This window comes from Buteo buteo, chromosome 11 (assembly GCF_964188355.1).
Source record: "Buteo buteo chromosome 11, bButBut1.hap1.1, whole genome shotgun sequence".
Taxonomy (NCBI): Eukaryota; Metazoa; Chordata; class Aves; order Accipitriformes; family Accipitridae; genus Buteo; species Buteo buteo.
The window spans coordinates 43,252,144-43,280,068 of NC_134181.1; the positions used below are offsets into that span (position 1 = coordinate 43,252,144).

Sequence of the window (27,925 nt, forward strand, 5' to 3'; positions counted from 1 at the left end):
GTCTGTAACCCTTGGGCAGCGTTGGCTTATTTTGCTTCATAGAGCCACGATGAAAATTTCCTTTTATTGTGCCGAGTACGCGATGATGATGAATTCGTCAGCCTACATAAAGACTGCGTGGGTACGGGATTAGAGCCTGTTAACACAGCCGGGCTGGTGGATTTGCCACCATTTCACACTAATCCTCTCTTTATTGCATGGGGTGGATTACACGTCTGTAATGGTGCTTGCTGCAGGCAGAGTCTGGCCGTCGTGCCAGTGCTGGCCCTGGACTGCCTCTGGTTCTTTGGACGTGGTGTGAGGTCCTCTTTGAAGAGCTACACCCTGGGCAAGGTGTGTTTGGTTGCCTAAGCAGTGCTGAGCCTGCCTCGTGGCAGGGAACACTGGTGTCTTTGTGGCATTTAGGCAGATGGTCCAAAATAACACGGTAAGGTAACAGAACTCCCAGAGACACAACCATGAGACCAACTCCAACTCCCAGCCAAGTGTAGATGTCTCTGTCTTGGATATCTCTGACTCTCGGGGAATCCACAGTCCCCAGAGAGAAACGGGCGCTGCTGGGGCACAACGTGCCACCTGGAACGGGACCATCAGCGGTTTTGGGAGCACCTTGGGTGAGCGTTGGGGGTCTTGCTGAGATGCTGACATTGGCAGTGTGGGGTGCGTGCTGCAGGTCACCAAGAGATGAGCTGGAGCTTGCTCTGCTCTGCTGTCTTCCCAGTCCCCCTTGGGGCACCGATGAGCTTTTCCGTGTCAGAGCATTTGTGTAGCACCTATTTTGCCTGGATGTAAAGCTCCTTCCAATGTAACACTTAGAAGTATGGAAAGAAAAGCAATAGGGAGTGGGATGATTTTCGGCGTCCAACTCGCACCTACTGTCCTCACAGGTTTTTATGCAATACCTCCTTATTTTTTCATGGTGTTGTGACCTGGTGAGACTCAGCCCAGCACCTTCTTTTAGGCTCTCCTCTTGCCACTAGCCCTGCCCCAGGGAGAAGCAGCTCTTACTGTGCCTGCATCCTCCTGCTTCAGGCAGCCAGGATGCTTGTGAGCTGGCTGGGGGTCACTCCAAGGATTTGGGACAGATTTGCTGTTATTTAAGCAGTCTGTGTTGATCTGGATGTTTCCCTGTGCTGCTGCTTCTGGTGGTGTCCAGCCAGCCTGGCCTTGGGCCACCGGCATGGCTGTGGGTACCATCGCTGTTGCGGCAGATGACTGCACTCAAAACCGCACCTCATTGCGATCTGACTGTTTGTGTGAGATCATTTGGGATTCAAGCTGGCTTCATCCTTATATTTTCTCTTTTGCTTTCTGCTCAGAGTATTTTGGTGGTGGTGGGGGAGGGACAAATTAACCCCCTCTTGGTGCAAATACTCTGTGTATCTCACCGCTCTGAATCCAAACGGCTCATTTTTATGCTGTGCCATGCGCCTGGAGTGCTGACATGGTGTGAATGTGTTCAGAGCTAAAAAGAGGATCAGAAATCGCCCTTCCCTTGGGGGGCTGTTTTGCAGTAAGCAGCAGCGCAGATGTGTCCCAGGGTTTTGATGACTCCAGGAAGGAAGGGAGCACTTATCTCTGCAGCACCAGACACATGCAAAACAGCCAGGCGCTCTTTCCCCGATGAATGAAGTGACGGCTCTTGCTGTAATAATTCACCATTGAAAAAGAGATGATTGAATGCATCTGGTGGTTGCCTTCTTTTCGTGTCACTCCTGGGCGATGAAGTGGTCCTTGTCCCACGCAGGCAAAGGAAGGGTCTGGTTGAGGAGCAGGAGACGTCACTCCCAGAACAGCGAATGCTTCCTTGGTAGGTTTTTTCCTCCCCAAAGCTAAGATTCACAGGGCTCTTCCTCTGGGATGCTTGGGGCAGGTGGGACCGCAGGTTTGAGAGCGTTCCCTCAGCATCCATCAGCATCATGTTGGAGGTGGTGAAATGCTTGGCCTTGCTAGGACTTCCTGAGAGGTTGTCATCCCCCGTGGTTCAGACCCCTGGGCAGAAATCTGGTATACCTCGATGTGATCATTTACACTTTCAAGCTAATTAACCTTATCTCTTATTCCCTGTATCTATCTAATTTTGACTGCTTGCTCCCGTTGAGGAACCAGGAGCACTGCCACTCTGCAGTGTGTGACACCACCACCTTGGCAGGATGCAGGTGACCTCGGGTGATCGTTTTCAGCTGCATAAATAATTGGCGGGCTGTTAATGGTGTTCCTATTAGCTTGCAACAAGCTGTGAAATCTGCTATATTTGCTGTGACAAATGTGAAAGGTGCTAAATCTGCCCATTGCTGTGGCGGCTGCTAGGCACAGGGACAGACCATGGAGTTGGTGGCACCATGTCTTGCCTCCTGCTCCCCAGCAGGATCTTGATGGCACCTTGCCTCTTTCTCCAGGGGAATCTGCAGGAGCCTTGGTGGTGTTTTTCCATAAAAACACACTCTTTTGGCCACCTTAGCTGTGCCTCCTTGTCTTGATGGTGATTTACATCTCCACCATCCAATGCTGGATTAGGACCTGCTACAACAACTTGTTCTAGCCAAGGAGAGGAGGAGAAACAACCTCTGTCCCTCCTGCCACCCGGTTGCAGGTATCGCGGGGCTTCCCCAGGACCTTGTGCCTGTACTGCAGATGGATGGAGCTTGCCTTTATCTTTAGTTGCTGGTGATCTGCTGGAATTGCAAGACGATGAGGGGTAAGCACTGGCTGGGATGTTTAGGTGTGACTAAGCAGCTCTGCCTCTTAACCTTACCTTTGTCTTAATTATTTTCAAACAAGCTTACTTGTGGAGCCAGAGAGCATCTTGGCTGCTGCTCTCCAACTGTGACTCTGCATCGCGATGATGCTGAGAAACGGTATGGCCTCTGGGCTGCAATGCTGGCGATTGGACTTTGGGACTCTGTCCAGCTCTGGCCCTGTGACAAAAGCTGTGGCACATTGTGCCACCTCCTGTACCCCGCCGTCTCCTCTGTGCGTGGGGAGGCAGCAGCTGGGGTGCTGGAGGATTAAAGCCAGTCTCCCGGTGGGGTGGGATGCTGCGTGGGGGTGGGAACAGCATCCTCTGCCGCTCCATCTCCTCCTACTTGCTGGAGTGTTGGTCATGGGGAGACCTCTGAGGAAGGGAGCGGGTAAATTTTGTGCAGGCAGGGTAGGATGGGAGAGAGAAACTGCCTTTTTCTCCAGGAGGCACCGAAAGCAGCCGACTTCCCTCGTGAGGGACCCTGCTCCATGTTGTCAGTGGGTGGCTTCCCGAAACCCTGCACACACAGCACCGCTCTGCCCTGTCCCTGCCTGGCTGGGCTGGGGGTAGGAGCAGCCCCGTTGTGCAGGACCGGAGCAAACGTCGGTGCTGCCTGAATCCCACGGGCATCCAGGCACTGCTAAAACGCAGCAGCTGCATCATGGCAGCGATGGCTCTGCGGGACGCGGGCATATGGGGTGTGACTTGGTCTTCCTCGTGCTGCAGAGGAACTGGGGGGTGAGTAAATTCTGCACACGGTGATGGGGATATCTATACGAAGGCTCTATCTTTAGATGCGCATAGCCTCGACACCACAGCCATATAGCTTGCTGGGGAATTGCTTTTCTTTTGCTTTCATCTTGCAAACTGGGGACTGCACTCTCCTTTGTGGGATGTTCATTAAGGAGCCCCTTGCCTGCTGACCTTTGTGAGGATGGCCCATGTCCCTGCGCCAGCGTAAGGTGGATTTGTGGCTGTGTCTTGCTTACAACCCAGATCAGGTTCAGCTGTAACTAAATTTACCCACCACTCCGTAAGGGTTTTATAAGCTGGATTTCGAGGCGTTGCTCCTACTCAGCGACTGCAATTGTTTTCACCTTTGAAGGGGGAGAATTAATGAAATGAATGAGTGATGACCTGGGATGCGGGAGTTTCAGCCAGGTTCGTGTCCCCCTGCCCTCACCTTAATCTGTGCCAAGACTGGTCCAAGGCAGCCGCTTGCGTCCCTCCAGTGTTACTGGCAGAGGCCATCCCTTTGCTCCTTGGCCGGCCACAGAGGGAGGATCGCTGCTGCCGAAAACAGCTGCCTGCCTTTAGCCCGTGCTGTTTGCAAGGTCTGTTGCTGTTGGGGACGACGTGACGCAACCTGCCGATGGAGGTGGGAAGTGGTGATGCATGTGAGCTGTGAAGCAGAAGGTCCAGAAGGCTGCACGTCCACCTCTTCTGTCTGGGCTGGATCCTTCCCTGAGAAGAGACAACCCCTCAGGATTGGGGTCCCTTGGGAGTCTCCCAGCTCTTGGTGCCCTTCACGGGGTCCCCATCAGGGAGGACGGACCCACGCAACACCGGTGCTGCATAAGGGCTCCCCAGCAGCTGCACTTCAAAAAGTTTTTGCAGTCGCAGTGGCTGAGATTTAGGATGACTTGTGCAGAGATGGGAATCTGCTCCCCGTTTTGCTTGCACCCTGCACCAAAGCGGCATGGTGGCTGTTGGGAATCTGGCGGCTGCTGGGTCCCTGCAGCAGCAGCAGTGCCTGAGCCTCCTGTGCTGCTTTGCAGAGAGCAGATTTGCAATTCTTGCTTGCAAACATCCAAGAAAACCAGTAGGAGGGTGGTGGGGAGATGCCTCTTTGCACTTATACTTGCTCTGCCTTGCCGGGATGCCCGTGGTGCTGAGCAGACGTCTGCTAATGGTGTATGGCAGCTGACACTCAAGAGCCCAAGGGTTACATCCTGCCCTGGGCTGTGCACAGCTGTCTGCCAGCCCCCCCCTGCATTAATGGGAGCCTCACAGAGCACCCTGGGATCCCCAGCTACCTGCCAGCCCATAGCTGGTGCGAGCTGGGTGCTGCCGTTCGGGGTGCAAGCAGCAATGGCCGATGGCCTGACTTGTTTCACCCATTTGCAGAGGAGCGATCAGAAATCGGGGTGCTGGGCACTGAGCTTGGGAAAGCCCCGTCCCAGGGACTGCAGAGCCTGACCGGTTTTGGAAAATCCTAGAGCAGGTATTTTGTGTGCCTCTTGTGCTGCTGGGAGCTCACTGGTGTCACCTGCGGGCCCGATCGTGAGTGACTGGGTGTGGGCTGTTGCAAATCCTGCGCTGGGGTTGCTGGTGGGAGGATCTGGGCTTTGAAGCTGCAGCTCTGGGGCTTCTCCTGCTGCAGCTCTGTGTTGGGGAAGGCATGTAGAGAGCATCCCACCATCGTGCCACCTCCTGCTCCAGCTATTGCACTCGGTGAACATTGCTCTTCCTTCCTTCCCCGCACGGCCACTCACTGCTCAGGATCTCACCATCACCTCCCAAACCTATACCTGGCAAGACATCCCCCTTTCCAACCCTGTCTCCCACTTGCCTTCGCTCCCCTCTCCTCCAGGACTGTTTTCGCGGCCACATTTCTTTGCTCCGCAGCGGCACCAAACAGCCCTGGGAGCTGGTGGTGCTCAGCCAGCTGGAAAAAGCGTCTCGGTGATGGGTGTCACCGAGACCGGTGGCGAAGCCGTCCCAGCCCAGAGCAGGGAACCTGGCTGACTGGTCCTGGCGGAGCCTCGTGAATGGTTTCCTTCTGGATTTGTTTCCTCTGGGAGCGGCATCCTGGCCTCGCTGGTGTCCCCCCCCCCCACGCCAAGCAGCAGCGGCACGCTGGCGTGCCGGCTCCAGTGTCATGCATCCAGGGGCTACATCCTGCATCTCACGGGGACGGGAACAGCATGCTGTGAGGGGTTTTGCTGGAAGAGGGAGGTATGTCCAAGGGGAAGGTGCAGCTCTGTGGATTTTTGCAGCTGTAACCAGAAGTAAGTCGTGTCATGTCCTTCGGTGGAAGGCAGCAGCCAGCGGTGTTTTAATTACCGCTGCTGACAGCTGGGGAGGACGCGGCCTCGGAGGCTGTCAGACTGCGGCCGTGTTTGATGCGCCCGTTTCTCTGTCTCCGGGAAGGGTCATCGCGGCTCCTCGATCCAGCTGGCGCCTTGCGAGCAAATGCCAAAAATGCAACAGCTGCTGGTCTTAGTTTGTCATTGGCGAAGGTGGGGATGGCCAAAACAGCCTCGGCTGAGCCGGGGGTTTGTTCGAGCCGTCGAAGGGGCTGGGGCTCCCTGCCGGGCGGTGAGCCTGGATGGAGCCGAGACGTGGCTGAGACCTCTTGGGCTGAGACCTGGCTCCTCGAGGACCATGCGAGCAGCCATTAGGTATTGAGGAAAACCAGACAGCTGAGCCTGAGATAAGGGCTGGAATTCATTTCCCTTCGATATCGACCTCTCCACGGGAGATTATCGTGTCTGAGCTACTCGCCCCCGACTCCCTGCAGCCCCAGGGAGCTTGTGGGCTGGTGCTGTGGTGCTGCCCCTGCTTCGTACTGGGGGTCTGGGGCGGGTTTTGGCTCAGGAATGAGCTCTGGCAACAGAAAAATACACCCTGAGCCCTGTTGAGTGCTAGTCTCACCTCCGGCAAGCATCCCTGTGCAACTTTGCGCTGTCTGGCTGTAGGAGGTATAAAGCCAAATTAATAATTTTAATTTGCTTGGCTGCTGCTGGCAGCTGGGGAGCTGGGCTTGGGGGATCTTTCTTGCAGGATGTTCTCCTGTTGCCACCCTTGGCATCACTTGTCTTCCAATGAGCAAATGTGACGTTTGCCTGCGGTTGATCCGGATGCTTCATGAGTGCCGTGGTTTGGATCAGGCCACGGGCAGGGTCCTTTGCCAGTGTGTCCGAATTACAGAGGAAGAGGCTGCAGAAAGGTGGCCCAGCAGTCTTTTGAAAACAGGGAATAAACCCTGTACATACCCCAGCCGGCCCCTAAATCCACACGGACACAAGCTGTGGGATGCTGTCAGAAACAGGCATCGTCCTGACCTGCTGCTTGGTACCACTGCCTTCGGCAGGGTCTGGGGCCATGTGAGGACCATCCCGGTCATCTTCCCAAAACCTCCCTGTGCTCAGTGGAGAAAGTCTGTAATGCTGATGGCCACTTCTCCATCACTTGGATTTTTTTTTTTTGTTTTGTTTTTGTTTTTTGTTATGGCTATAAATGAAGCCTGTCGGTGTGGATTTCCATTTGGGATACAGCATAGATCCTTCACGAAGCTTGGCAGCCTTGGGATGGGAGGACCTGAGGTTTTATCTGCTGTGATTTTTATTTAGTATGTTGATTCCTGTCAAGTGATCGAGCGATTTCTCCTCCGCATCCCACGGCTCCCAGCTGCCTGGTGACGCGCTGGAGGGCTGCCTTCGAGTGGCTCCTCTGTAATTACCTCCTTTTCCCCTAATTTACCGTTATACCTTACAAACTGTGTTTAATTGCAGTAGGATAATTACAGGTGATCTCCTAGCGCATCGTTTTAAAGAGCTCAGCCCCCTGAGCCGGGGACAGCCAGCAATTTCCATCCTTGGTGCCAGCGAGCTGCGCCAAAATGGGTATATCTGTGCCCGCTGCATGTGGGCTGCCTGCGGAGAGGGACCTTCGGAGCAGATAATGAGCTTTGCCGGGCCAGGAAGGTCACGGCCGCTATCTCATTACTTGCCCTTGTGTTTCCATCCTCTTAATCGCAATGCATCAGCGTAATAAAAGAAGCTGGCCTGCCAGCTTGGGGCATGGGTTAGTTTTAACTGGCAGGAGGCTTCAGCTTGAAGCTGGGTATGAAGGCATCAGGGCAGTGTCTGCCCGTGGGCTTTGTGGCCGTGGGTGCCTGCCAAGAGGACTTTTTGGGGTGAGGAGAGGAGCTGAGTTGTTTCCAGAGAATGAGGTGAAAACGCGGTGCGAAGCACCATGAAAATCTTCGGTCTCGTGTCTCCCTGCGCCCATCCACGCAGCCCCGTGGGGTCCGTGGCTCACGTGAGGAGAAGCTGGGTGGTCCATGTTTGGACTGGGGGGGTGGGTTTAGGATAGGTGCACAGCAAGGAGTCTGGGGGGACAGGACCCTGACACCTCCCACCTGCAGTCAGAGAAACAGCAAAGTGGGGGACCTGCCGCGTTGCTCCAAGCTCGCAGGAGCCACGTTGCCCATCGTGGCGCTGAGGATTTATTTGCAAAGGGCTCTGCCCCTCTCCTTTCCTGGGGTCGTTTCCACCTGCTCTTCTGGCTAATCATACAGCCTTAATGCCATTGCCATGTGGTGCTCGCTGGGGAATATTTGAGCTCGGGCAGGCAGGTATCTCCATTGCTGTGACAGCACTGCTGAGTTGCTTCCTAGAGTTGCTGATGGCCACAAATAGCAATCCAGAGGCTGAGAAGCTGACGCCATAGGACAAACCCATGTTCAGAGCTTGCAAACGCTTTTTGGCTAAATTGTTTCTGCCTAGCAGAACCGCATGTGATTGCATCTCATTAGAGAGCCTTAATGATAGTGAAGACTGATGTATGTTGGAGCTCACCCTTAAGACACTTGCATTATACCCATCCGCACTGGAAAAAATAGCAGGTTTGCAAGAGCATGGTCTGTGGGTTTAAATTCACCCCGGCCAGTTTGATGCTGGGACTGATGCTGCAGAAATCCACCTGTGGACTGAGCTCTGCGCAGTGAGAGCAGGCAGGAGTGATCAGGGATGGAGATAACACAAACGCAGGGTCAGGTCCTTCCATGCTGCAGGTATTAAGAAGAAGGAGAGAATAGAGATGAATACAAAGCAAAACATCTTTTTAAATATGATGGGTTACACTGATTTTTATTTTTTTCCCCCAAAGGACAGACCCAAACTCATTGTGTTTGTCCTTCGTGTATCTGATCTGAGTTTGGTTCCTGCGTCTTCCCACGACTGGGGGAGCTCCTCGAGGTGAGGCTGGGGGTGGTGGTGAGGTCCTGGGGGATGTCGCAGTGTTCAGGACGTCACCGAAGGCATGCGTGCCTACCCCTGCATTTTTATTTCTTATCATGAGATATTGGTTCCCTTTGCTTTGTGCTTCTTCACCTAAAATATGAAAACCTGATGCTTTGTTTCACTTTCCTGGTGATTTGTTTCTGATGTTATTAAAGGAAAAACTTCCTTCCCTGGATGAGACTTAAAACCTGCTCCTATCCAAAGGAGAGGTTTGATGAAGAACTGATGAATTGGAGCTTTTCTTGGACAAATCCTGGTAAAACCAGGCCAGGTCATGGAAGCTGGCTTTAGTCTTTTTGAATAGTTTTGAGTTTTTCAGGCCAGCGTTTATCTGAAGAGGACCTCCCTTGGTATGGTGATGAGTTGGAGCTAGCCAAAGCAGTTAATTTGCCTGCAAGTTGCCAGCCTGCCTCCAAACTCCTATAGAATTTCCATAAATATCATATTTTCCTACTTTTAAATGTAAGAAATTTAGTGCGTCCCAACTTGCAGAGATTTAGGGGTGGGAGGAGGAGGTGCAGCCCTGCCCCTGTGCTCAGCTTCACATGGGGTTGATTGCAAAGGAAGCGGCAAAGCTGAGGGAACTCGGTGTTTCAGTCTAACGTAAAAAAATAACCTAAAAATAGAGCTGTGAGAGCTGTCTCTCTCTCGTCAGACAATAGAAAGGCAGCTCGCAAGAGCTGGCAGCGTCCCATCCCCGAGCGGACGTCCTGCACCCGGAAATCTCCTGCTGGGAGTCCGGCGCGCCTGGGGATGGATGATGCTTGGAATCGTGGCGATGCCGAGAGGGTCTCAGAGTGGCTGTGGTGGTGGTTACTGCACCGAGAGGTTCTCCTCTCAGCCTAGGTCATGGTGTCCCTGCTGTCTCCTGCCTGGTGGCATGGGACAGGGATGCTGTGCTGCAAGGCATCGCTTAGTGCATCCCGTGAGCTCTCCTTCCCTTGGGCTGAATGCGTCTGCCTGTGTCCCTGCGTCTGCCTGTGTCCCTGTTCCCTGGAAAAGGGCCCATCATGGAGAGGAGAGGGCTTTTGGCCACGGCAAACGTGTTGTTGGGGCCAGGCCCTTTGCTCTCTGCTGAGCTGTGCGGCTCCGGGGAGGAGCTGGGCGTCCTCCCTCTCTGCCTCCTCGGACCAAAGGGCTCGTCGGCTCCTGGCTTGAGCATCCTCTCCTGTCTGTGGCTGTCACCCCGGGGACCCTTGTCCTGTCCAGCTTCTCATCTGCAGGATCGGAGCTGGAGGTGGCTGCTGGGGATCTCAGGGCAGCCGTGGAGGGCTGGGCTTGGCTGAGGTTTGTCTGAGCCCAGCCTGGGCTCCCGGGGACAGGAAAAGGCTGCGGGGCTGGGGCATGGTGAGCCGGGACATCATGACGGCTTCGTGGTGTTGTCTATGGCAGTTGTCTGTGTTGCAGCCATCTCCTCGGAGGTGATTCAGATTTGGATGGTCAGAATTGAACTGGGTTTAGCCCCATGGGTACAGGGGATTGTGCAGAGCTCTGGGATTGTGTTTTGTAAAACCGGGGTCCTGGGACAGGAGGAGGGGGAGCGGTGGGGAGTCAGCTCTGGAGTCACCACGTGCCGGCGCTGGCTCTGTGACCAGCTCCCGGGCTGCGAGGGCCATACCGGGTACTGATGTGTCCCTTCCTCCCCTCCAGGCTTGCCGCGATTTCCTGGACTTAGCTGAAACTCACAGCCGAAAATGGCAACGGATGCTGCAGTATGAGCGGGAGCAGAGGATCCGGCTGGAGGAGACCATCGAGCAGTTAGCCAAGCAGCACAACAGCTTGGAGCGAGCCTGCCGCGGAGCTCCCGGCCTGTCCTCCAGCAGCACCGGCATCACCAGCACCGCCAAGGGTGAGCACCGGCGGGCCGGGCAGCGGGGACGGGGCTGTTACAGCCCCGGGCTGGATGGGGCTTCCCACTCGGTTGCTCCCAGCGAGTCGGCAGGGATGGGAAGGATGCACGAGGCAATGCCCTGTATGCCTGTGATTTCTTTTTTTTAATGGATCCCATTGCGGCATAATCATCCCCAATTGTCCTGCTGCTCCTTGCTTGGAGATTTGGATGTCCCCAAGATACAGATGCAGGAGAGGGCTGTGTCCCCAGCTCGCTTACACTATTCCAGACTATTTTAGTAGCCGTAGCCCTCACTGGTGGGCACACGTCTGGCTGCTGGAGAGCAGCCATGGTGCTTGGAGGAAGCCCAGGGTCCCCTGGCACTGCCAAGTTCCCGGCTGTGTGGGGTGGTGGTGGCACAGCCAGGCCTCGTTTGCTGCTTGCAAGAATTACCAGGCAATAAAACCTAACAGCTTTGCACATTCGTGCCAAATCTGCTTCCCTGCGGGAGGCATTAGTTACAGCCTGGTAGCCAAAAACTGCAAATAGTGCCTTATTTTATTTTTAAAGGATATATGGACTCAAGAGAGAGAATAGCGGCCGTTGCAGGGGGGTGACAGCCGTGCCGGCCACTGCCCTCATTCTTGTATGGCCTCAAGTTGCACCAGGGGAGATTTAGATTGGATATTAGGAAAAATTTCTTCACCAAAAGGGTTGTCAAGAATTGGAATAGGCTGCCTAGAGAATTGGTTGAGTCATCCCCAGGGGTATTTAAAAGACATGTAGATGTGGTGCTTAGGGACATGGTTTAGTGGTGGACCTGGCAGCGTTAGGTTAATGGTTGGACTTGACGATCTTTTCCAACCTAAATGATTCTGTGGCACAGCTGGGGAGGGCAGGGGCGAAATCGCTGTAGAGACAGGCACAAATCCAGCCCAAATGCTGCTCCTTTGGAGGAGCATGGGAACGATGTGGGGAAGGAGGTCGCCGAACCCTGCCAGAAAGCTGAGCCAACCGAGCCAGCTGAGCCAGGCGGGCTGTTGCAGCGAGGTGGCTGGAGCTGGGGTGGCTGTTCTGGTCCCTTCACGTGGCCTTGGCTCTGCCCGCAGCATCCCTCTTGCCGGAGCAGCAGTACTGCCCGGAGGCCTCAAGAGAGGTGGTCAGCTCTGCTGTGTGCCCTGCACTGTCGAGTGCAGCGCAGCGAGGGCAGGAGCAGGGGAGCTGCACTGGGTCTCAAAAGTCACCACGATTAATGTCTGCTCCCGGCTTTGTAGCGATCTCTCCCGCCGTAGCAGAGAAGAGAAATGTTTATAAGTGCAGGGCTGGAAAACCCGAGGGCTGGGAAGTCTCTCTGAGCATCACCTGAAACACGTGACTTTTTTTTTTTTTTCTGCTCTAATCCAAACCGGATTTCCCGGCAGACAGGGCGGTGCTGGAGGGGCAGCTGCATTAGACACGGTTGGGCGCGCGTCTGGCTCAGGCAGCCTGGTGACATTTTTGAAGGTGCTCGCAAGCATGGCAGGGAAGCCTTGTGTGGCTTGGATTGGGGAGCTAGACACACACTGCTGGGGCACATCCTTGCTTTTAGGAGCTGGAAATTGGTATGGCATCCTTTTGTCATGGAGTGGGGTGGAGAGGAGGGGGACAAGCTGTAAAAGGAGCCAGCATTGGAGGGGACACAGTGGGAAGAGGGTGGGCTCTGGGGACAGACTTGTGATCAATGGGTTCTAACAGGGACCAGCAGCACCTGAGCATCTCACACCCTTTGCACCAACAGGGAGTGTGCAGTCTGCAAAAGGAGAGGCCAGTGATGAAGATGAAGAGACGGAGTATTTTGATGCCATGGAGGATGCACCAGCTTTTATCACTGTAACCGCAGACCCCAAGCATCACAGGTATGAGCCTCTGCCCCAAGGCCACGTGTTGCACGGTGCAACCTGGCAAAACCCGCTATGAGTGCGGGGAGAGACCGTTTGCCTGGTATTGTGCTTGGGCTTGAGGGCAGCATCCTCTCCCGTGGGATCACTCTGCGTGCATGGCCCCCAGCAAACGGGCTGCCTCTGCCCAGGGCTCTGTACTGCACCCCTCTGCCCTTGCGTTCCTGGAGCAAGCGAGGCTGAGGACGGCCCCAGCTATAGCGAAGCAGGTGAGGAAGGGCAGGTGTCAAGCCCGTGCTGCGGGAAAGCTGAGTCCGCTGCCCCAGCAGCTGATGTGAGCTTGAGGGAAGCTTGGGCAGGGATTTGGAGGGAGATCCCTTGGAGCATTGGGCAGAAGCAGGGAGTATCTTGCCTTCGTCTGCCTTGACCTGCTCTTACACTTCCCTGGGCACCTGTCTGGGCTTGGAGGCACCTGTGGTCTAAACCACAGTCACACTGCTGGCCTTGCTGGCAAAAGCAGAGGCTCTCTGCCCCCAGGCTGGGTCATACCGTGCTGAGTATCCCCTCCCAATGCTGGCGCACGGCCTCTGTCACCCTGTTACCTTCCTGGCAGCACCCTGGGGTGGTGCAGGGAGATGCTCCAAGTATTGTAGGCTGTGCTGCACCAGCCCTGGCTCTTCTCTCCCCTTGTCTGCCCTTTCTTGTGTTTACCAGCCAGTACTTTCTTCCCCGCAGGCGTTCGGGCAGTAACCTGAGTGGGGCCAGCGAGGGCCACCCTGAGGATTGGAACCTGGAGGACAGCGTGAGTTGGCTGGGCAGAGCGGGAGGGATGGTCCTGGTGGGATGAAAGCAGGAGAGAGGAGCAGGAGAGGAGGAGGTTGTTGGAGGGACTCTCCACCCGGGTCCTTCCCATGCCTCCAGGATGGAGCAGAGTTGATTGCTCTGTGAGCACCAACCCAAGCACCCTCCTAAGGGAAGCAGGAAAGTGTTGGGGGACATTTGCACCATTATTTCCCCCATGCCATGGAGAACAGGCTTCCAGTGATGCTCCCCAGTACAAGGGCATGCAGTGTCTTCTGAGCTGCGGTTGCCACTCCTGGGAGCGTTTGGGTCATGCTGGGCAATCCAGCTTAGACCTGCGTTTCTTCTGTTGCTTCCACAGGTCTTTGAAAGCTCAAATCAAAGCAGCTATAATGAGTCCACTTGCAAAGATCTCCTGCCGAAGAAGAGGAGACGGACTCGCATCCCCGACAAACCCAACTACAGCCTTAACCTCTGGAGCATCATGAAAAACTGCATTGGCAAAGAGCTGTCCAAGATCCCCATGCCCGTAAGTGAGCGTGTCCCAGGCGCTGAGGGCTGGTGGAGAGGGTGCTGCCGTGATGCTGGCATTGAGGGTTTAGTTTGGGCATGGCTCTTGGCTGTGCAAAGGACTTGGATTATGGCTCCAGGTTGTCCTGCCAAGTGCTGTGGTAGTCTAGCAGCCCTGAGCGGGACAGGAGCATGTCACCAGCTGCCAACTTTGTCCTGGGGAACTGGCTTCTGCACTGGCAGAGCCCTCTGAAACCACCTCACCCTTCTCCCTGGCCCTGCTCCGCAGCACCGATGTGTCCTTGCTACTCAGCTCTGCTGACTCTAAGCTCTACATTTTCCCCTGCAATTTATTTGCCCCTTGAAGTCATCCATCTGCTGCCAGAGAGCCAGCACAGCCAGAAAGCTGAACCATCAGGCAGGAGGAGGCTGTCCTCAGCAGCACGGAGCTGTAGTGCCAATTGCTTTGTGGTAAATGGCTCTGACATCGTGGCTGTTACGTTAGGGACTATTTGAATTGGATCGCCTCTTTCTTTGGGACTGATCCTTTCTGCTCTACCAGCTGCGGAGAGCCCTGGCAGCTTGGTCACACGAGTCCCAGGGCGAGCTGGAGCAGAGGGGACGTTGCTCGAGTGTCCTCTGCAAATCCAACTGTTGCAGAGGCAAGGAGGGCACCTTGAATCCCTGAGGATTCAAGTGTTTCACCCAGGGACTAGAAGGAGAGACCTTGTTGCTGATCATGCTTTCCCCAGTATGCATCCTGGGGACTTGATGCTCAGGGAGCAGCCCCACCTGCACCGACAGCATGGCAGGGCTGCGTTTTACCCCAGGGATGCAAAGTACCTTTATTTTCCCTGCAAAGAGCAGCCTTTTGGTGAAGGAGATGCTGTGGGGATGATTAACGGCACCGCTGGGTGCTGCTGGGTTTGCTCCTTGGGGCGAAGGCTTCCTGCACGTGGTCAGCAGACGGTTTGCTGGCGGGGGTCTGTGTGGAGGAACTCCCCTCGCATGGGCTGCCACAGGGGATAAGCGGGATGTGCATTTAATTCTTGCAGATAAATAACCCTGTGCTTCATCTACCCAGATGAAATGCTGCCCACACCAAAGCTCCCCCAAAACTACAGCCATTTTTTTCAGAGCAAACTAGCCCTTTCCAAGCTGCTGGTTCTTTAGCAGGTCTTCACCAGCCCAGTAAGCAGCATGGATGGGACTGGGTACTATCGTAAGGAATCCATTTCCCCAAAAACTATGAAGTCCTGGCAAGCTTGGGAGAGCTGTAAAACAGCTGGGGGTGACTGGGGGTTATTGTGGCACTGACTGGAGTGGAAGTAGCTCAGGAAAGCATGAACCATAGCCCTGGAGCCATATTCAGGGTTCTTCCTCTGCTGGGTAAAGGGGAAAGAGTGTGTTACAAGGGCTTGGATGCTGAACTGATTGTATTTCGTCTCTTTTTAAAGCAGTGCCTGACACTCTTCAAGTAAGAGAGATGAGTTTGTCTCTTCTTTGTGCTATTTCCAGCCAAGATATACAGCCCAGCACCGTCTGTTAGCATTTCTGCAGCAGCATCAATATCAGATAAAGGCTTGATGGGTACAGAAATAAGCTCAGGACGTGAAATACCAGCAGCTGCTGGTGCCTGGAGAGAGGAAATTTATACCTTCCCTATCAATCAAATCATTGCGGGAGCTGCTAAAGCCGAGTCCAAACCTGAAAGCAGTATGTTCTGCTCGCACAGCAGCCTCCGATGCCGGCTCAGGGGATGTAATTACTCCATCCCTCCTGGGGCGAGTGGATCTGGCTCTGTAAACTGTTCAACAGAGCTCTAGGTTGTAAAGAAGGGGCTCAGACTGGCATCAACCACTCGCTGTTAGCTCCTCTCTCTGGGTTTCTGTACAGATAGAGAGGCAGGGAGACGCTTTGCACCCCACAAACCCAGCTGCGCGTGGCATTTCTTTGGGAGATTCACCCTAAGAACAAGCAGCCTGTGGTAAGGCAACAGGGAGCAATTTAATCTCTGTGCAACAGCCATTTAAATTCTCTCTCTGTAGTACATGTGCCTGGAGTGCAGGAGAAGCCGGCAGCTCAGTGAATTGAGACGGAGCTGCGGAGCGAGGGCTTTCAAGCTGACATTGTGGTAAACAGAGCAAAGGAGGAGAAGGAAGCGGAGCGGCCGGCTCAGGGAGGGCTGTTTGGAAACGTGGTTAATTATAGTACAGACTGTCGGTGAGCCTGTTGTGCGCACTGAGTGATGGGAGTTTCTCCTTCTATGTGCTTCACCTGATTCTTGGCAAATTAAGAGCATTTCTGAGACCCTGTCCCCTTCCCAGGGGATGTGATGGACTGAAAAACCTCTCCGTGCAAACAGCGCACTCCTTAATTTTTCCTCTGAACAAACAAATCTGCAGCATTGTAAAGGAAGAAAACAGCTTTAGGGATTTTGCGTTTTGGGTGGGTTCATCTTCCTTCCTCTGCGGACAGGTTTTGCTTTGCCATTGCCTGAGTGGTGCTGGTGGAGAGGATGCAGCTGCCGGCTTTGTTCTCGTGCCACCTGCGTCTCTCCTGAGAGTTATCTCAAGCTGGCAGTGATTTGCTTTTTTGTGTGGATGTGATGCTGCCCTTGCTACACAGCTCTTTCTTTCTCAGATGCTGTAAGATCCCTGCTGCTTACAGGCCAAATCCCCGAGTGGAACAATCTGGAGTTTGTTTTCTTTAGTATGAAATGTGTAACTTGGCTTATAGAAGTGGTTCGCCCATCCTTCAACCATCTGCTCCTTCTAAAATACATTTCTTTGTTCTGAACTGAAGGTAAAAAGTGAATTTCATGTGGTTTCAAGGCAGACCTTTTGAGACAAAGTATCTCCATCTTCCCTTCAATTATTTTTTTTTATTTTAATTCTTTTCAGAACAAAAAATATTGCTAAAATCAACCAGGATTTTTTTTCCAGAGATGTTTGCAGCCTGTCTAACCTGGCAATGTACGGCAAAGGTTTCTAATTGACAAAGTCATGACTTGGGAGTGGAAATACAACTCATTCGGGCTCACCCGGGCCAGAGCTTCCCCTCTGCTCTCTACCCCGTGGGGCATTGCTGCCGCTGCTGCCTCTAGCTCGCACATGCGGTTCGGGTGCTCTTGTGGGGCTGCAGTCCCAGGAGCAGGGAGACCCTGGAATGTGGCTTTTCAAGGTTTTCTGAGCAACTGGGCTGCAGCCCAGCATAGGGATGGCTTTTCCAGGAGGCGATGGAGGGCAGCCCCGGGGAGCAGCACGTCTCTGCCCCGCGTCGCCTCTTGCTCATGGCTGGTGGGATGCTGGCCGGGAGGCAGGAGGGAGCTGGTCTCACTGCTGAGGCTGATTTTGGGAGTCAGTAGTGCTCCATCACTGGAGCAAGGAAATACCTGGTTAGCTTGCAGGGCTGTTGGCTCCCTGGCACACCTCTTCTCAGCTGGGAACTTCAAAGCCTTCGCGCTCTTGTGGTACGGTTCAGGGAGCAGAGCAGAGCACATCTTTCTTGCCTCTTGTTAACACTTGTGTGATGCTGCAGAGGCAGCGTGTGCGCAGCGTGCCTTGGCACATCCAGCCCTGCGCCGTGAGCTGCGCTGCGGGGCTGCTGCTTCGGTTCAGCGGTTTCCATCCACCCTGAATCCCTGACTCTTGGAGCGCATTGCACCATGCTCAGAGAGCCAAACGTGTAGGATGCCGGTGCTTAGCAGGCTACAGCGCTGGGGGAAAAAGGCAAAGGGTGAAGTGCCCTGCTTGGCATCTCTCCTGCTTTGCTAACATTTACTTGTTCCCCTCCAGGTAAACTTCAACGAGCCGCTCTCCATGCTGCAGAGGCTGACAGAGGACCTCGAGTACCACGAGCTGCTGGACAAAGCGGTCAAGTGCGAGAGCTCCACGGAGCAGATGTGCTTCGTCGCTGCATTTTCGGTGTCTTCCTACTCGACAACTGTCCACCGCACTGCAAAGCCATTCAACCCACTGCTGGGGGAAACCTATGAGCTCGACCGACTGGAAGAGTTTGGTTTCCGTTCCCTGTGCGAGCAGGTGAGCTGGGGTCTGCGGAAGGGCTCTGCGTATCTGCCCCGCTGCTCATGTCCAGCCAAAGCAGCCCTTCTCTGAAGGAGACCCGGCATCTCCTCGCACTGAACCTTCCTCCTGGCTGAGACAGCCAGCGAGTTGCTGCTGGCATTGGCAGAAGCAGCAGCAGGCACAGCCTAAGCCGTTTTTCAGAAGCAGAGTGTGCCCATCCCGGTGTTGCAGAGCAGGAGGTGGCAAAGAAGGGGAGGAGAAAAGTGTCCCTCACCCTGCCAGGTCTCCTGGTAGCCTGCCTGGAGCTGGGGTTGCTTTTACATCTCAGCACTTGAGCAGAAAGGGAGAAGTTCTCTTCACCCGAGCTCCTTTGTAGTTATGCAGTGATGCCCCCAAACTCTTTCAGGGTATCTTTGGCCCAGAGGGTGTCTCAGGGTCTCATTTCTTTATTGTTGGACTGAAAATTTTTAGTTTCAGAGCCTGGGGGCAACCTGAGAAACTCTTGACAGCCCCATGTTCTAATCACAGAGTGCGTCTGGCATGCATTGAACAGCAGGTCTTAATTAAAAACCTGGAGTGCTTAATGAGTTGTGACCTGTGAAGAAAATCGACTGTTTAATATTTAGCACACTTGGTGGGTCCATCCTGCATTCCTGGGGAGGGATGGGGCCATTTATCACCCCTTTCAGGGAGGACATCACTTTGATGGGGGCTTTCTGTTCTCCTGGGTGTGGCTGTGCCATCTCAGAGACAGAGTAACTGTTGCATCTTTCAGTGTTCAGAAACATCAAACAAAACCACAAACCTCTGTCACTCTGTAGAGGCTGATGCAGGTCCAAGATCTGCAGAGCTGTTCCACAGACCGTGCCCTGAGACCTGTGGGTTTTTTGGAGGAGCATCACATGGGAAAAGGGTCTTGCTGCTAATCTGGACATGCCATGCTGTGCTATGTGATGCTCACAGCATATATCAGACATGTGGATGGGGCATGCTGAGGATATGCAGTGAGGAGGGTCAGGGTTGCACCAGCATCCACGTGTCCCCCTGACATGGTTTAGTTTGTCCCTCATCATCACCTTCTCCAAGTCATGGCCCTTCGTACCCAGGTTTGGAGTGGTTGCTGTAGCAGGTGCCACGCTCTGCCATCAGCTCCTCGCAGGATATGTAGGTGTGGACAAAACCTCTCCATGGTAATGTGTGCCCAAGCTCGTCAGACTCTTGCAAAGCTCTGGCATGAGGCAGGACGGCACCTCCTGTGACATCCCATCTCTGTCGGCTGCGCTGCTCCAGGCAGTGACAGTGAACAGGCTGTGTGGGGTCTCCTGGAAATGGGACCCTTTGCTCATGACAAAAGGAAAGGTGCTTCAATAGATATCTCCAAGATTCCTCTTTCTGCTGTCCCTTCACACCATCCAAAGCTGCATGCCTGATGTCAGCCAGCTCTGATTGTACCCAGTGATGCCCATATGGTCTGTCCCAGTCTTGGGAGCTCGTGTCCTTGGCTGCAGTGAGCCAGGACACTGCTGACCAGAGTGTAATAAGCTACAGCTGTGAACGTACCTCCCCTTCCTGCTCTGCCTGGCACCTTGCCTGCTCCCAGGAGGCAGATCAGAGGCGGCAGCGTTGCTCCAGGCATTTCCCAGCTCTTTGCTGTGAATGTTGCAGAGCTCAGGTTCATCCACCTCAGCAGCATCACACCTTCACCTCCCCTGACCTGGCAGCAATTACCCTGTGATTACACACAGCCAAATTCTCCAGCTGACTTTATGCACAGCAGAGCGAAATTAGGGGTCTCTGTTCTCCAACACCTCCCTGGTGCTCCATCTCCCTGGGCTGTCAGCCTGCTCAGCCTGGTGTTAGAGCTAATGGATGATTCCTTACCAGGATGCTCAATCTGTCCCTTAGCCCGCAACACCCTTCATCCTCCTGGGGTACAGTCAGAACAACAGGGTCGCTTTCTTACCCTCACTAGGGCTGCGGTGATAAAGCCCAGTGCTGCCTGTCACATACATCACCGACCACATCACTCCCATACCTTCCCATTCCTTTTTGTTATTCCTTCAACCTCCTTTTCACCACCCTCCTTCCTCCATCCTTGTCCCTTCCCAAGTAATAACGTGCCCTGAATTACTTTTTCTGGTTGGTCCGGATTTTGCTACATCTGTACCCAAATTTGGTATTTCTGACACCTCCACATTAGCTGAGCCAGAGGCTGGACTGAACCCCTGGGTGCAGGTCTCCTGCCTGGTCTGTGAGTCCCCCTCCCTTGCTGGCACGGCACATGAGCTTCATCCGAAATTAGGTTTGTCGTAACTTGGAGCAAACCTGCTCCCTTGCAGCACTCTGGAGCCTTTGGTCCATGAGCGAAGCCTCTAAATCTCTCTCTTGGAGCCATCTCAAAAGGCAAATTCAGCAAGAGTGCAGCTTTGCACTGGTGTAGCGTTGCCAGTGCATCTTGCCCTGGTGCTGCTGTTGGCACAGTCAGTGTGGGATGGATGGACGGATGCCTTTCCCACTGCTCTGAACTTTCCTTGGATACTGTGTGTGCTGCTCAGCCTGCTGACGTGCCGAGCAAAGCGTTGATAATCTTGTGCCTGAAATCCAGTTACCCAAATAGGATTTTCTCCTGCCGGTGATAGTGGGATTTAATGGAGAGGTTTTTGCTCTGCTCACATTTGTAATCCAGTAGCTTGGGGCGCTCAGCCTGTAATTACATCCGTGCAAATAATCTCTGAACTCGTTGACATGGCCATTGGGACCCAGTGGTTAGCAGGTTCCCGGTGCGGGGTGGCGTGCACCGTGCCGGAGTGCCGTGGGTCAGCTGGGTGAGAGCCCACGTGAGCGCAGAGCCCTCTGGCTGGGATATCCTGCTCCCTCCTTGGGTTTGGGCAGCTTTTCCAGCGCAGGGGAATGTGAGCACTGTCCTGTTACAAGTCATCCCCAGGACGGAGGATGTCCTGTCTGCTTTTCCAGCCCAGTGTGTCTGTAGGGGCAAAGTCAAAGTCTTGGCTGGGCAGGTCTGTGTGTCTTGGATGGCTTGGGGACCTGTGTCCCCCGCAAGTTCCTGGGCAGAGCAGTGGGAGCTGCTGCTAGCAGGAGAGGTGCTTTTACGCTGGGATTACTGGGGATCTAGGCTGGTTGTTGGCAAATCCCTGTTTGTCACCCAGGATCCCTGGAGAACAGGGTGTCACAGTACAGCATCATCTCACAGCGACAGTTGTTCAAGTTAAGATTTTATGCTTTGCTTATGAGCCTTAGAAAATCCTGGCAGGAGCTGGGTGCTCTTCCATTTGCTGCTGGAGTACCTCGTGGGAGGTCATTCCAATGCCCAGCAGAAGACTGGGGTGTTCAGGTCAGCGCAGCGGAGCACCCTTAGGGCCAAAGCTGACATGGAGCTATTGCCTCTCCTAGGAGTCATGCAGCAAGTGCTTGCCAGGGCTCTCCAGTGCTGGTGGCTGTGACATTACAGGCTGTTTTTCCTCTCCCCCAGGTGAGCCACCACCCCCCGGCAGCTGCCCATCACGTCTACTCTAAGCGAGGGTGGACGTTGTGGCAGGAAATCACGATCGCCAGCAAGTTCAGGGGCAAATACCTCTCCATCATGCCACTGGGTAGGTGACTTGTACTGGGAGGATCAGGGCTTGTATTTTTTTTCTGCGCTGCTCATGCAGTACCCAAGAGTTTAAGCAACGTGCCAGTCCCTTGGGCTCACATAGGGCTCAGTGAATTCCACCCCAAGCAACATAGGGAGCACAGATTTGTGCTCCCAATCACAGACAATCTGATGATAACTTCTCTGCCCTGGAAATGGAAATTATGCCAACTGTAAGGGGAGACTGCTTTGCTTGCTGCTAGCACCATAGCAGATATGCTTTGGAAATATCCTGCTTGCCCATTAATTGTTTTTTTCCTTAAATGATATTTAAGGGTTAGCTTGCTGCCTGTTTTAACCCTCGCCCTGGCAGCCAGATGCAATAAGCTGCCTCCTTCCAATGTTTTATTTGTCTTCTGCCTGTCCCAGGGCTGGACAGCATGCCCAGGGCTGGACAGCACACCCGGGGCTGGTCCCAGAGCTGTGCTGGTGCCTGGCTGGTTTTGTGGCACTGAGAGTCACCCAGGTGGCATGTTTCTGACCTGCTTTTAAAATTAGTGCTTTTTAGGGGGTGGGAAGAGGGCAGAGGGCCTTGCGGATGTTGCAGCTCCCTTACTGCAGCAGACCACGGAGCGTGCAGCAAGGGGAGGGATGAATCCAGACCCAGCCCTGGTTGGGGACTGATGATGGGAGATGCAGGTGGAGGGGCCCGGTTGGCTCCGAGGACGAGCACGGTGCTGGGGTGTCCCTGTGCTCCAGGGGTGCGTGCCTGCAGCCCTGCCTGGCCGTCCGCCCTCGCTGAGCTCGGGGCACCGCTCTCTCCGCAGGCGCAATCCACCTCGAGTTTCACTCCAGCGGGAATCACTACGTCTGGAGGAAAGTCACTTCCACCGTTCACAACATCATCGTGGGCAAGCTCTGGATTGACCAGGTCGGTGGCTATGGGTCCGAGGTGATGGGTCCTGCCTGGCCTCGCCTTGCTCCGGGGAAGGGCGGGGGGGGCTGAAAGGGCATTGCCCTCCTGGGGTGTATGCCAGCATGTCCTGGTGTCCCCACCGTACTCCTACCGCGACAGGAAGGTGTGCTTCCCTGGCAGGGCTGGGGGGAGGCTTCTGGGAGCTCCTAATGGCTCTTCCCAAGGCCAGCAGCTCCGTGGGGTAGGGTGGTCATGCGTGTGATGGATTTTACCCTGCTGCTGGCGAGCTGGTGGGGGCGGCCGGTGTGGTGGCTACAGCCAGAAGTGATGCTGCAGCTGGTGTTGATTTGTACCTGCACTACAACTAATGCCTGATTTGTCTCCTTGCAAAGTCTCTCACTCGCTGTGGTTCTGTCTTTTATCTAGTCTGGTGAAATAGAGATTGTTAACCATAAGTCAAAAGATAAATGCCAGCTGAAATTTACCCCCTACAGCTACTTCTCCAGAGATGTCCCCCGAAAGGTACGTATCCGGCAATCTCCCTGCTCCTTCTGGCAGCCTTGCTCAGGGTGAGACCTGGCTCTTCCCTCTAAGCTGGGCTCACTGGGTCCCAGTACCGCAGCCGGGTTAAGCCCCAGCATGGGGCCAAGGAGCTGCGCTGGCACCTCTGACGTGGGTCACCAGGGAGGGCTGGGGGGGACCTCCAAGCATAGCCCGTGTTTCGGCTCTCTGTGTGCTGGAGCTGCGGCACTGAGACCTGGGAAGGGTTTGATGGGCTGGAGATCCACCTGCATGGTCAGGATGGGCCCACGCTCCCCCTGTGCTGGGCGCAGCTGATGTCCGAGGACACGCGGCGCCAGGTCTGGTTGGGGCACCTGGAGGGTCTTCTGTCCCCCTGCGCCTCTCCCTGTCCTCTGAGCATTTCCAGACACCTCCAGGACTTATCTCCTTCTGCCAGGTGACAGGGGTGGTGAGTGACGCTGATGGTAAAGCCCACTATGTCATGTCTGGCACGTGGGATGAGAAGATGGAGTGCTCCAAGATAGTGCAGAGCAGCCACGGCAGCACCAGCACAGAGGGCAAGCAGAAAACCGTCTACCAGACGTTGTCTCCAAAGGTCCTGTGGAAGAAGTACCCCCTCCCGTGAGTCCCCTCCTTGGCGCGGGGTGCTGAGCTCGGGGGTGCAACAGCCAAACAGGGATTAACGGTGCTGCCCTGAGCACCGTGGGATGGAGGGGGGCTCGTGTCCCCAGCCCTGAGGATGTGGGAAGGGGACCAGGATTTGGGTGGCTGTGTGGCTTTTTCCAGGGCGTGAGCACACAGCAGGAGGGGAGAGCAGGTCCCTGCAAGGGGAGGGGGTGGCTCTGGGGGACCCTTGCAGGTAGGTTTTGGGCAGTCGGGGGTACTGGTTAGGTTTTTTGGGCTGCTGGCTATGGCCTGGAGATGTGTTGGCTGCTTTGCCTTGCTGGTGGGTCCCTGGCCATCCTGTCCCACCGGTCACTTTAGCCCTCTGGAGAGCAGTCCTCTCTCGACACTCTTACCCACAGCAGGGCTGCTCTCAAACTAGTTCCCAGCCTTTGGTAGCACCAGCGGCCGGTCCCTGCTCTGGAGATGCTCTGTTGGAACGGTCCCCTGTGGAAAGCGTCCTCTGCTTGGTGCCACCAGTTCTGCAGTTGGGGATCCAGCAGCTCTTGGGTGAAGCTGTGTCGTGTCTTGGCTGAGCAGTACAGCACTTGGAGTTCCTAGGCTTGGCTTTTAGCTTCCCTGTGTGGAGCAAACAGAGGAGGGGTCTGCTCCCCTCCAAGACGCTCATTGAGGTGTCGTTGGCATCTCCACTTAGAGGGTGGGAGGCAGGGCTCCCCAAATAGCCTCTACATGACCGGTTTGGGGTAGCAGGAGCAGCATCAGCAGGGCTGGGGTGAGATGCAAGGATGTGAAGGGCTGGGGAGCTCTGCTCGAGGTAGGCACCACCTCCACCATCCTGATCAGGGTTCTTCGGCCGCAGGGAGAACGCCGAGAACATGTATTTCTTCTCTGACCTGGCCCTCACCCTGAACGAGCCTGAGGAACGAGTGGCCCCCACGGACAGCCGGCTGAGACCCGACCAGCGGCTGATGGAGAGCGGCCGCTGGGATGAGGCCAACGTGGAGAAGCAGCGGCTGGAGGAGAAGCAGCGAGCTGTGCGCCGGCGGCGAGAGGCCGAGGCCGTGGAAGCCCTGGAGGAAGGTGAGATGCTTCGGGATGCCGACGGGCAGGGACCGCCCGCCCCTCACTGCGGGAGGGGGGATGTGGCGAAGAAACCCTGCTGGGTTTGGGGGATGAAGGAGGGACCCTGAAGCTATTTGGATTGCTGGGGGAAGCATGGGACTCGCTGGCTTTCAGATAGGAAAAGCAGCCCTTATCCCGTGTTTCTTCCCGGACAGGCAAGGACTACGAAGGCTACATCCCGCTGTGGTTTGAGCGCAAGGTGGATGCTGTGACGGGGGAGCTGATCTGCGTCTATAAGGGTGGCTACTGGGAGGCCAAGGACAAGCAGGACTGGAGTACGTGCCCTGATATCTTCTGAGCCACGCCGGGGTGGCCAGCCCCACGCCTCCATTCACCGGGACAGACAGAGGGACAGTGAGGACACGCCGGCAGCGTCCTGCCGGCAGTTAACAGTGCAAATACATACACAGAATCAATACATGCAGAAATTTGAAAAGCAAATCTAAACAGGGATTCCAAACCTATTTTTTTACGCACTAATAAATAGCATCCTTTTTTTTTTAATGATGGCTTTTTCAGCGACTAATTAGGAACGAGGACACGTGAATCTGGTTCGTTTTTAGCCTAGCATATTTATTGCTATCAGGAGTTGCTGCCTATATCTTTCAGCGCCTCAGCTTTATTGGCTGAGACGTCGACTTCCAAAGATGCTCGCATTGTGGGGATGCTGTGCATTTGTGTGAGCTCTTTTCTTTGACGTTTTTTTTTTTTTTTCCCCCCCTATTTGTGTGTGGACTTTATGGAATTATTTTTTTAAAAAAATATCTGCTCCTGGTTCAGGTTCCTTCAAAGATGGACACAAACAACCCTGTATCCTGCTCTGAAAACTATCTCCAGGGGCTGTGGCGTGTGATCCTGGAGGCTCTTGGTGGTTCCCACAGTGCCCAGTCATCCCAGTAATACCACTTAGGATATTTCAGCTGATGATTTTTTTTTTTTTGAGAAGTGTATGAGCAGATTCCCCACAGTCTTGCCGTGTTTAGTCAAGATTTAGGACTGTCTTTAACATGATGCTTTGTGAGAGTGGTTTGAGTGAGGTTTGGTTTGGTTTGGTTTTCCTGCAACCACATCCAAAGGGGGAAATGGCTTCGCCAAGGTCGGGAACACCTGGCAGACACAGAGCAAAGAGGTTTGTAGACCAGCAATGCTCCGGGGTCCGCGTACCAGCTCTCTCCCGCTCCGTATGCCTGCAGCCCAGGGGCCGGCAGGAGCCTGGACCCTGGTGCCAGGTTTTCAGGCAGCGTCTCCCTGCTGAGCTCTGCCTGAGGCCGGGCAGGAGGGGAGGGAAGAGATGCTGTGGTGCTGCTGGGATGGAGCCTCCCTGGGATGCAGCCTTGGTTCTGAGTCTCCCATCCCTGTGTCTTCCCCATTAAGCCAGACACTGGCACTGGAGGGCACCCGCAGCTCGGTGCCCGGCTCCATTCCTTCTCCTCCCTTGTGGCTGGTCTCTCCCGGGAGCAGTTTCAGGTCATCACTAAAGCAGCCTGAGCACAGGGCTGGGGGAACCCCACATCCCCCGCTCACCCCTCCTGCATGCCATCGCGTTGCTGCGGCCCTGGACCCGCCGGGAGAAGCGGAGCAAGCCCTGCCGATGATCGGCGAGGACCAGGAGCGAGCGGTGCTCGGCCACCGGCCACGCAGGCAGGTACTGCCAGTCCCCAGCGCCGAAGGGGAGGATGGGGGTAGCAGGACCCCGAAGATGGGATCTGTGGGACCAGAGAGTATCAGGGAGACCTGGACACCTGCGTTTGCCCCGTTGGATCTCATTTTCGATGTCTTCTTCTCCGGGTCTTCATATCACACTGACTGCTGCCTCACGGGGGTCAGAGGCCACCCCTAGCCGGGCTGTCACATCCACATTGGAAGATAATTAGCAATAATGAACTTTGAGGCAATGGTAACTGGAATACCCAGGCTACACATGGGACACTTATGCAATCAGGTTCCTCAGCCCTCAGTCTCCTCCTTGGTCGGCTTCTCTTCCAGCACCTCCATACCCGTAATTTACAGCAAACCTACGTGTACAGTATATATAGACCTTGTACGGCGTAACAGTAGTGAGTGGCTATCGGAGTGGCAACACCCACTGATTTCAATGTACCCTTTAATCTTATTTATTTGCTTCTAATTTATATATATATATAAAAATATATATAAAATTATTTTGCTTAAATTTCTATGGTACACAATAGATGAAAAATAATGAAGACAGAAGTGTCTGTCTGAGTTTTTGTAGCACGAGTACGATTTCCCTAGGCTTGTCCCGGAGGCAGTGTGTAGGGGTGATGGTGACAGAGTAATTCCCAAAGTAGAGAAGCAACATTTTGCTCCAAAGCTGGATGTGATAGCATTCAAAAGGTGTTACGAAGACATTCCCTTCTAGAAACAATGCATTTGGGGTTTGAAGGCCAGAGCTCGGTATCCCCCGCATTCGGGAGTGTGATGCTCCAGACCCGGGTGGTAGAGCAGCCGGTCTGGCGTGTTTGCTCCTTCCAGACCTTTCCCGGAGGTTTGCCCGTGGCTCGGTAAAGCCGGTGCAGCTCTAAAATGAGCCAAACTTCTGCGTTAGCTGTTGGATGCAGCCTGCGGAGAGCTGCTGGGTGTCCCGGCCCCAGGGTGTGCAGATCTCCTTTGGAGATGGGCTTTCACCTACCCGGGAGAGCAGAGGATGCTCCGCACTAAACCTTGATGCCTCTGGCTTGGTTTGTGGTGGCAACCGGAGTTGCCCGGGGGGGTTTATTCCACTCTGAGGCCTGAATCGGTTTTGTAAAATGGGCTAGAAATTGAGCTCTTCAAAATGCCTTATTTCCCTTGTTCGCTTTGTCAATGCAAGTGTTACCTGCAAACTTGGAGAGTGTGAGAAACTCCTGCGCAGGCTGTCCCCAAACCAGGATCGGAGCGTTCCCGCAGCGGAGGAGAGCGGGGAGTGAGATGTTGCTCGCTAAGTGCTGGCACCATCGGTCCTGCTGGGCTCTGTCACCCCGATAGGTCCTCTCTGATGTACCCCCATCGCTGCGTCTGTCTAGAAATCACCATCACAGACCCTGCACAGCTCAGCGGAGCTCGGGGGAGTGTGAAGAGCACCCCCAAAACAGAAATTTCCTGTTTTTTAGGCTAATTTTAAAAATTGCTCTACCTTCCAGAGATCATCTAGTGGCAACACTTAATCAGAGCACCATCTCCTGGTCTTTCTATTCACCCCCCACAGAGGGTTTTAATGTCATTCCACTGTAAATGCCGTTGAATGTATTTCTTTTTGAACAATATATTGTGAGTGATCCCTCTTCTCCTACACGGTAATAAAACTTGGATTCGGGAGTTTTAAAAAGC

The 27,925-nt window shown here is 54.5% G+C and overlaps 1 protein-coding gene and 1 long non-coding RNA gene across 10 annotated transcripts in view; both read left to right on the forward strand.

Annotated features, from left to right (window-relative positions):
* OSBP2 (oxysterol binding protein 2) overlaps positions 1-27,908 on the forward strand; it is a 124,590-nt gene extending 96,682 nt beyond the window's left edge. For all 9 annotated transcript variants that reach the window (XM_075041930.1, XM_075041931.1, XM_075041933.1 and 6 more), the window contains 11 exons: positions 10,423-10,621; positions 12,381-12,498; positions 13,216-13,282; positions 13,643-13,810; positions 17,589-17,834; positions 21,310-21,430; positions 22,239-22,342; positions 22,754-22,849; positions 23,286-23,470; positions 24,333-24,553; positions 24,751-27,908. In XM_075041930.1, coding sequence (XP_074898031.1) covers positions 10,423-10,621; positions 12,381-12,498; positions 13,216-13,282; positions 13,643-13,810; positions 17,589-17,834; positions 21,310-21,430; positions 22,239-22,342; positions 22,754-22,849; positions 23,286-23,470; positions 24,333-24,553; positions 24,751-24,893 — 1,668 coding nt within the window. In that variant the 3' untranslated portion in view covers positions 24,894-27,908. The remainder of the gene's footprint in view (positions 1-10,422; positions 10,622-12,380; positions 12,499-13,215; positions 13,283-13,642; positions 13,811-17,588; positions 17,835-21,309; positions 21,431-22,238; positions 22,343-22,753; positions 22,850-23,285; positions 23,471-24,332; positions 24,554-24,750) is intronic.
* Positions 1,802-6,121, forward strand: LOC142036474 (uncharacterized). The gene is made up of 3 exons (XR_012652155.1): positions 1,802-3,904; positions 4,078-4,967; positions 5,372-6,121. It is a non-coding gene; the product is annotated as an uncharacterized LOC142036474 (long non-coding RNA).
* Positions 27,909-27,925: the final 17 nt, after the last annotated feature.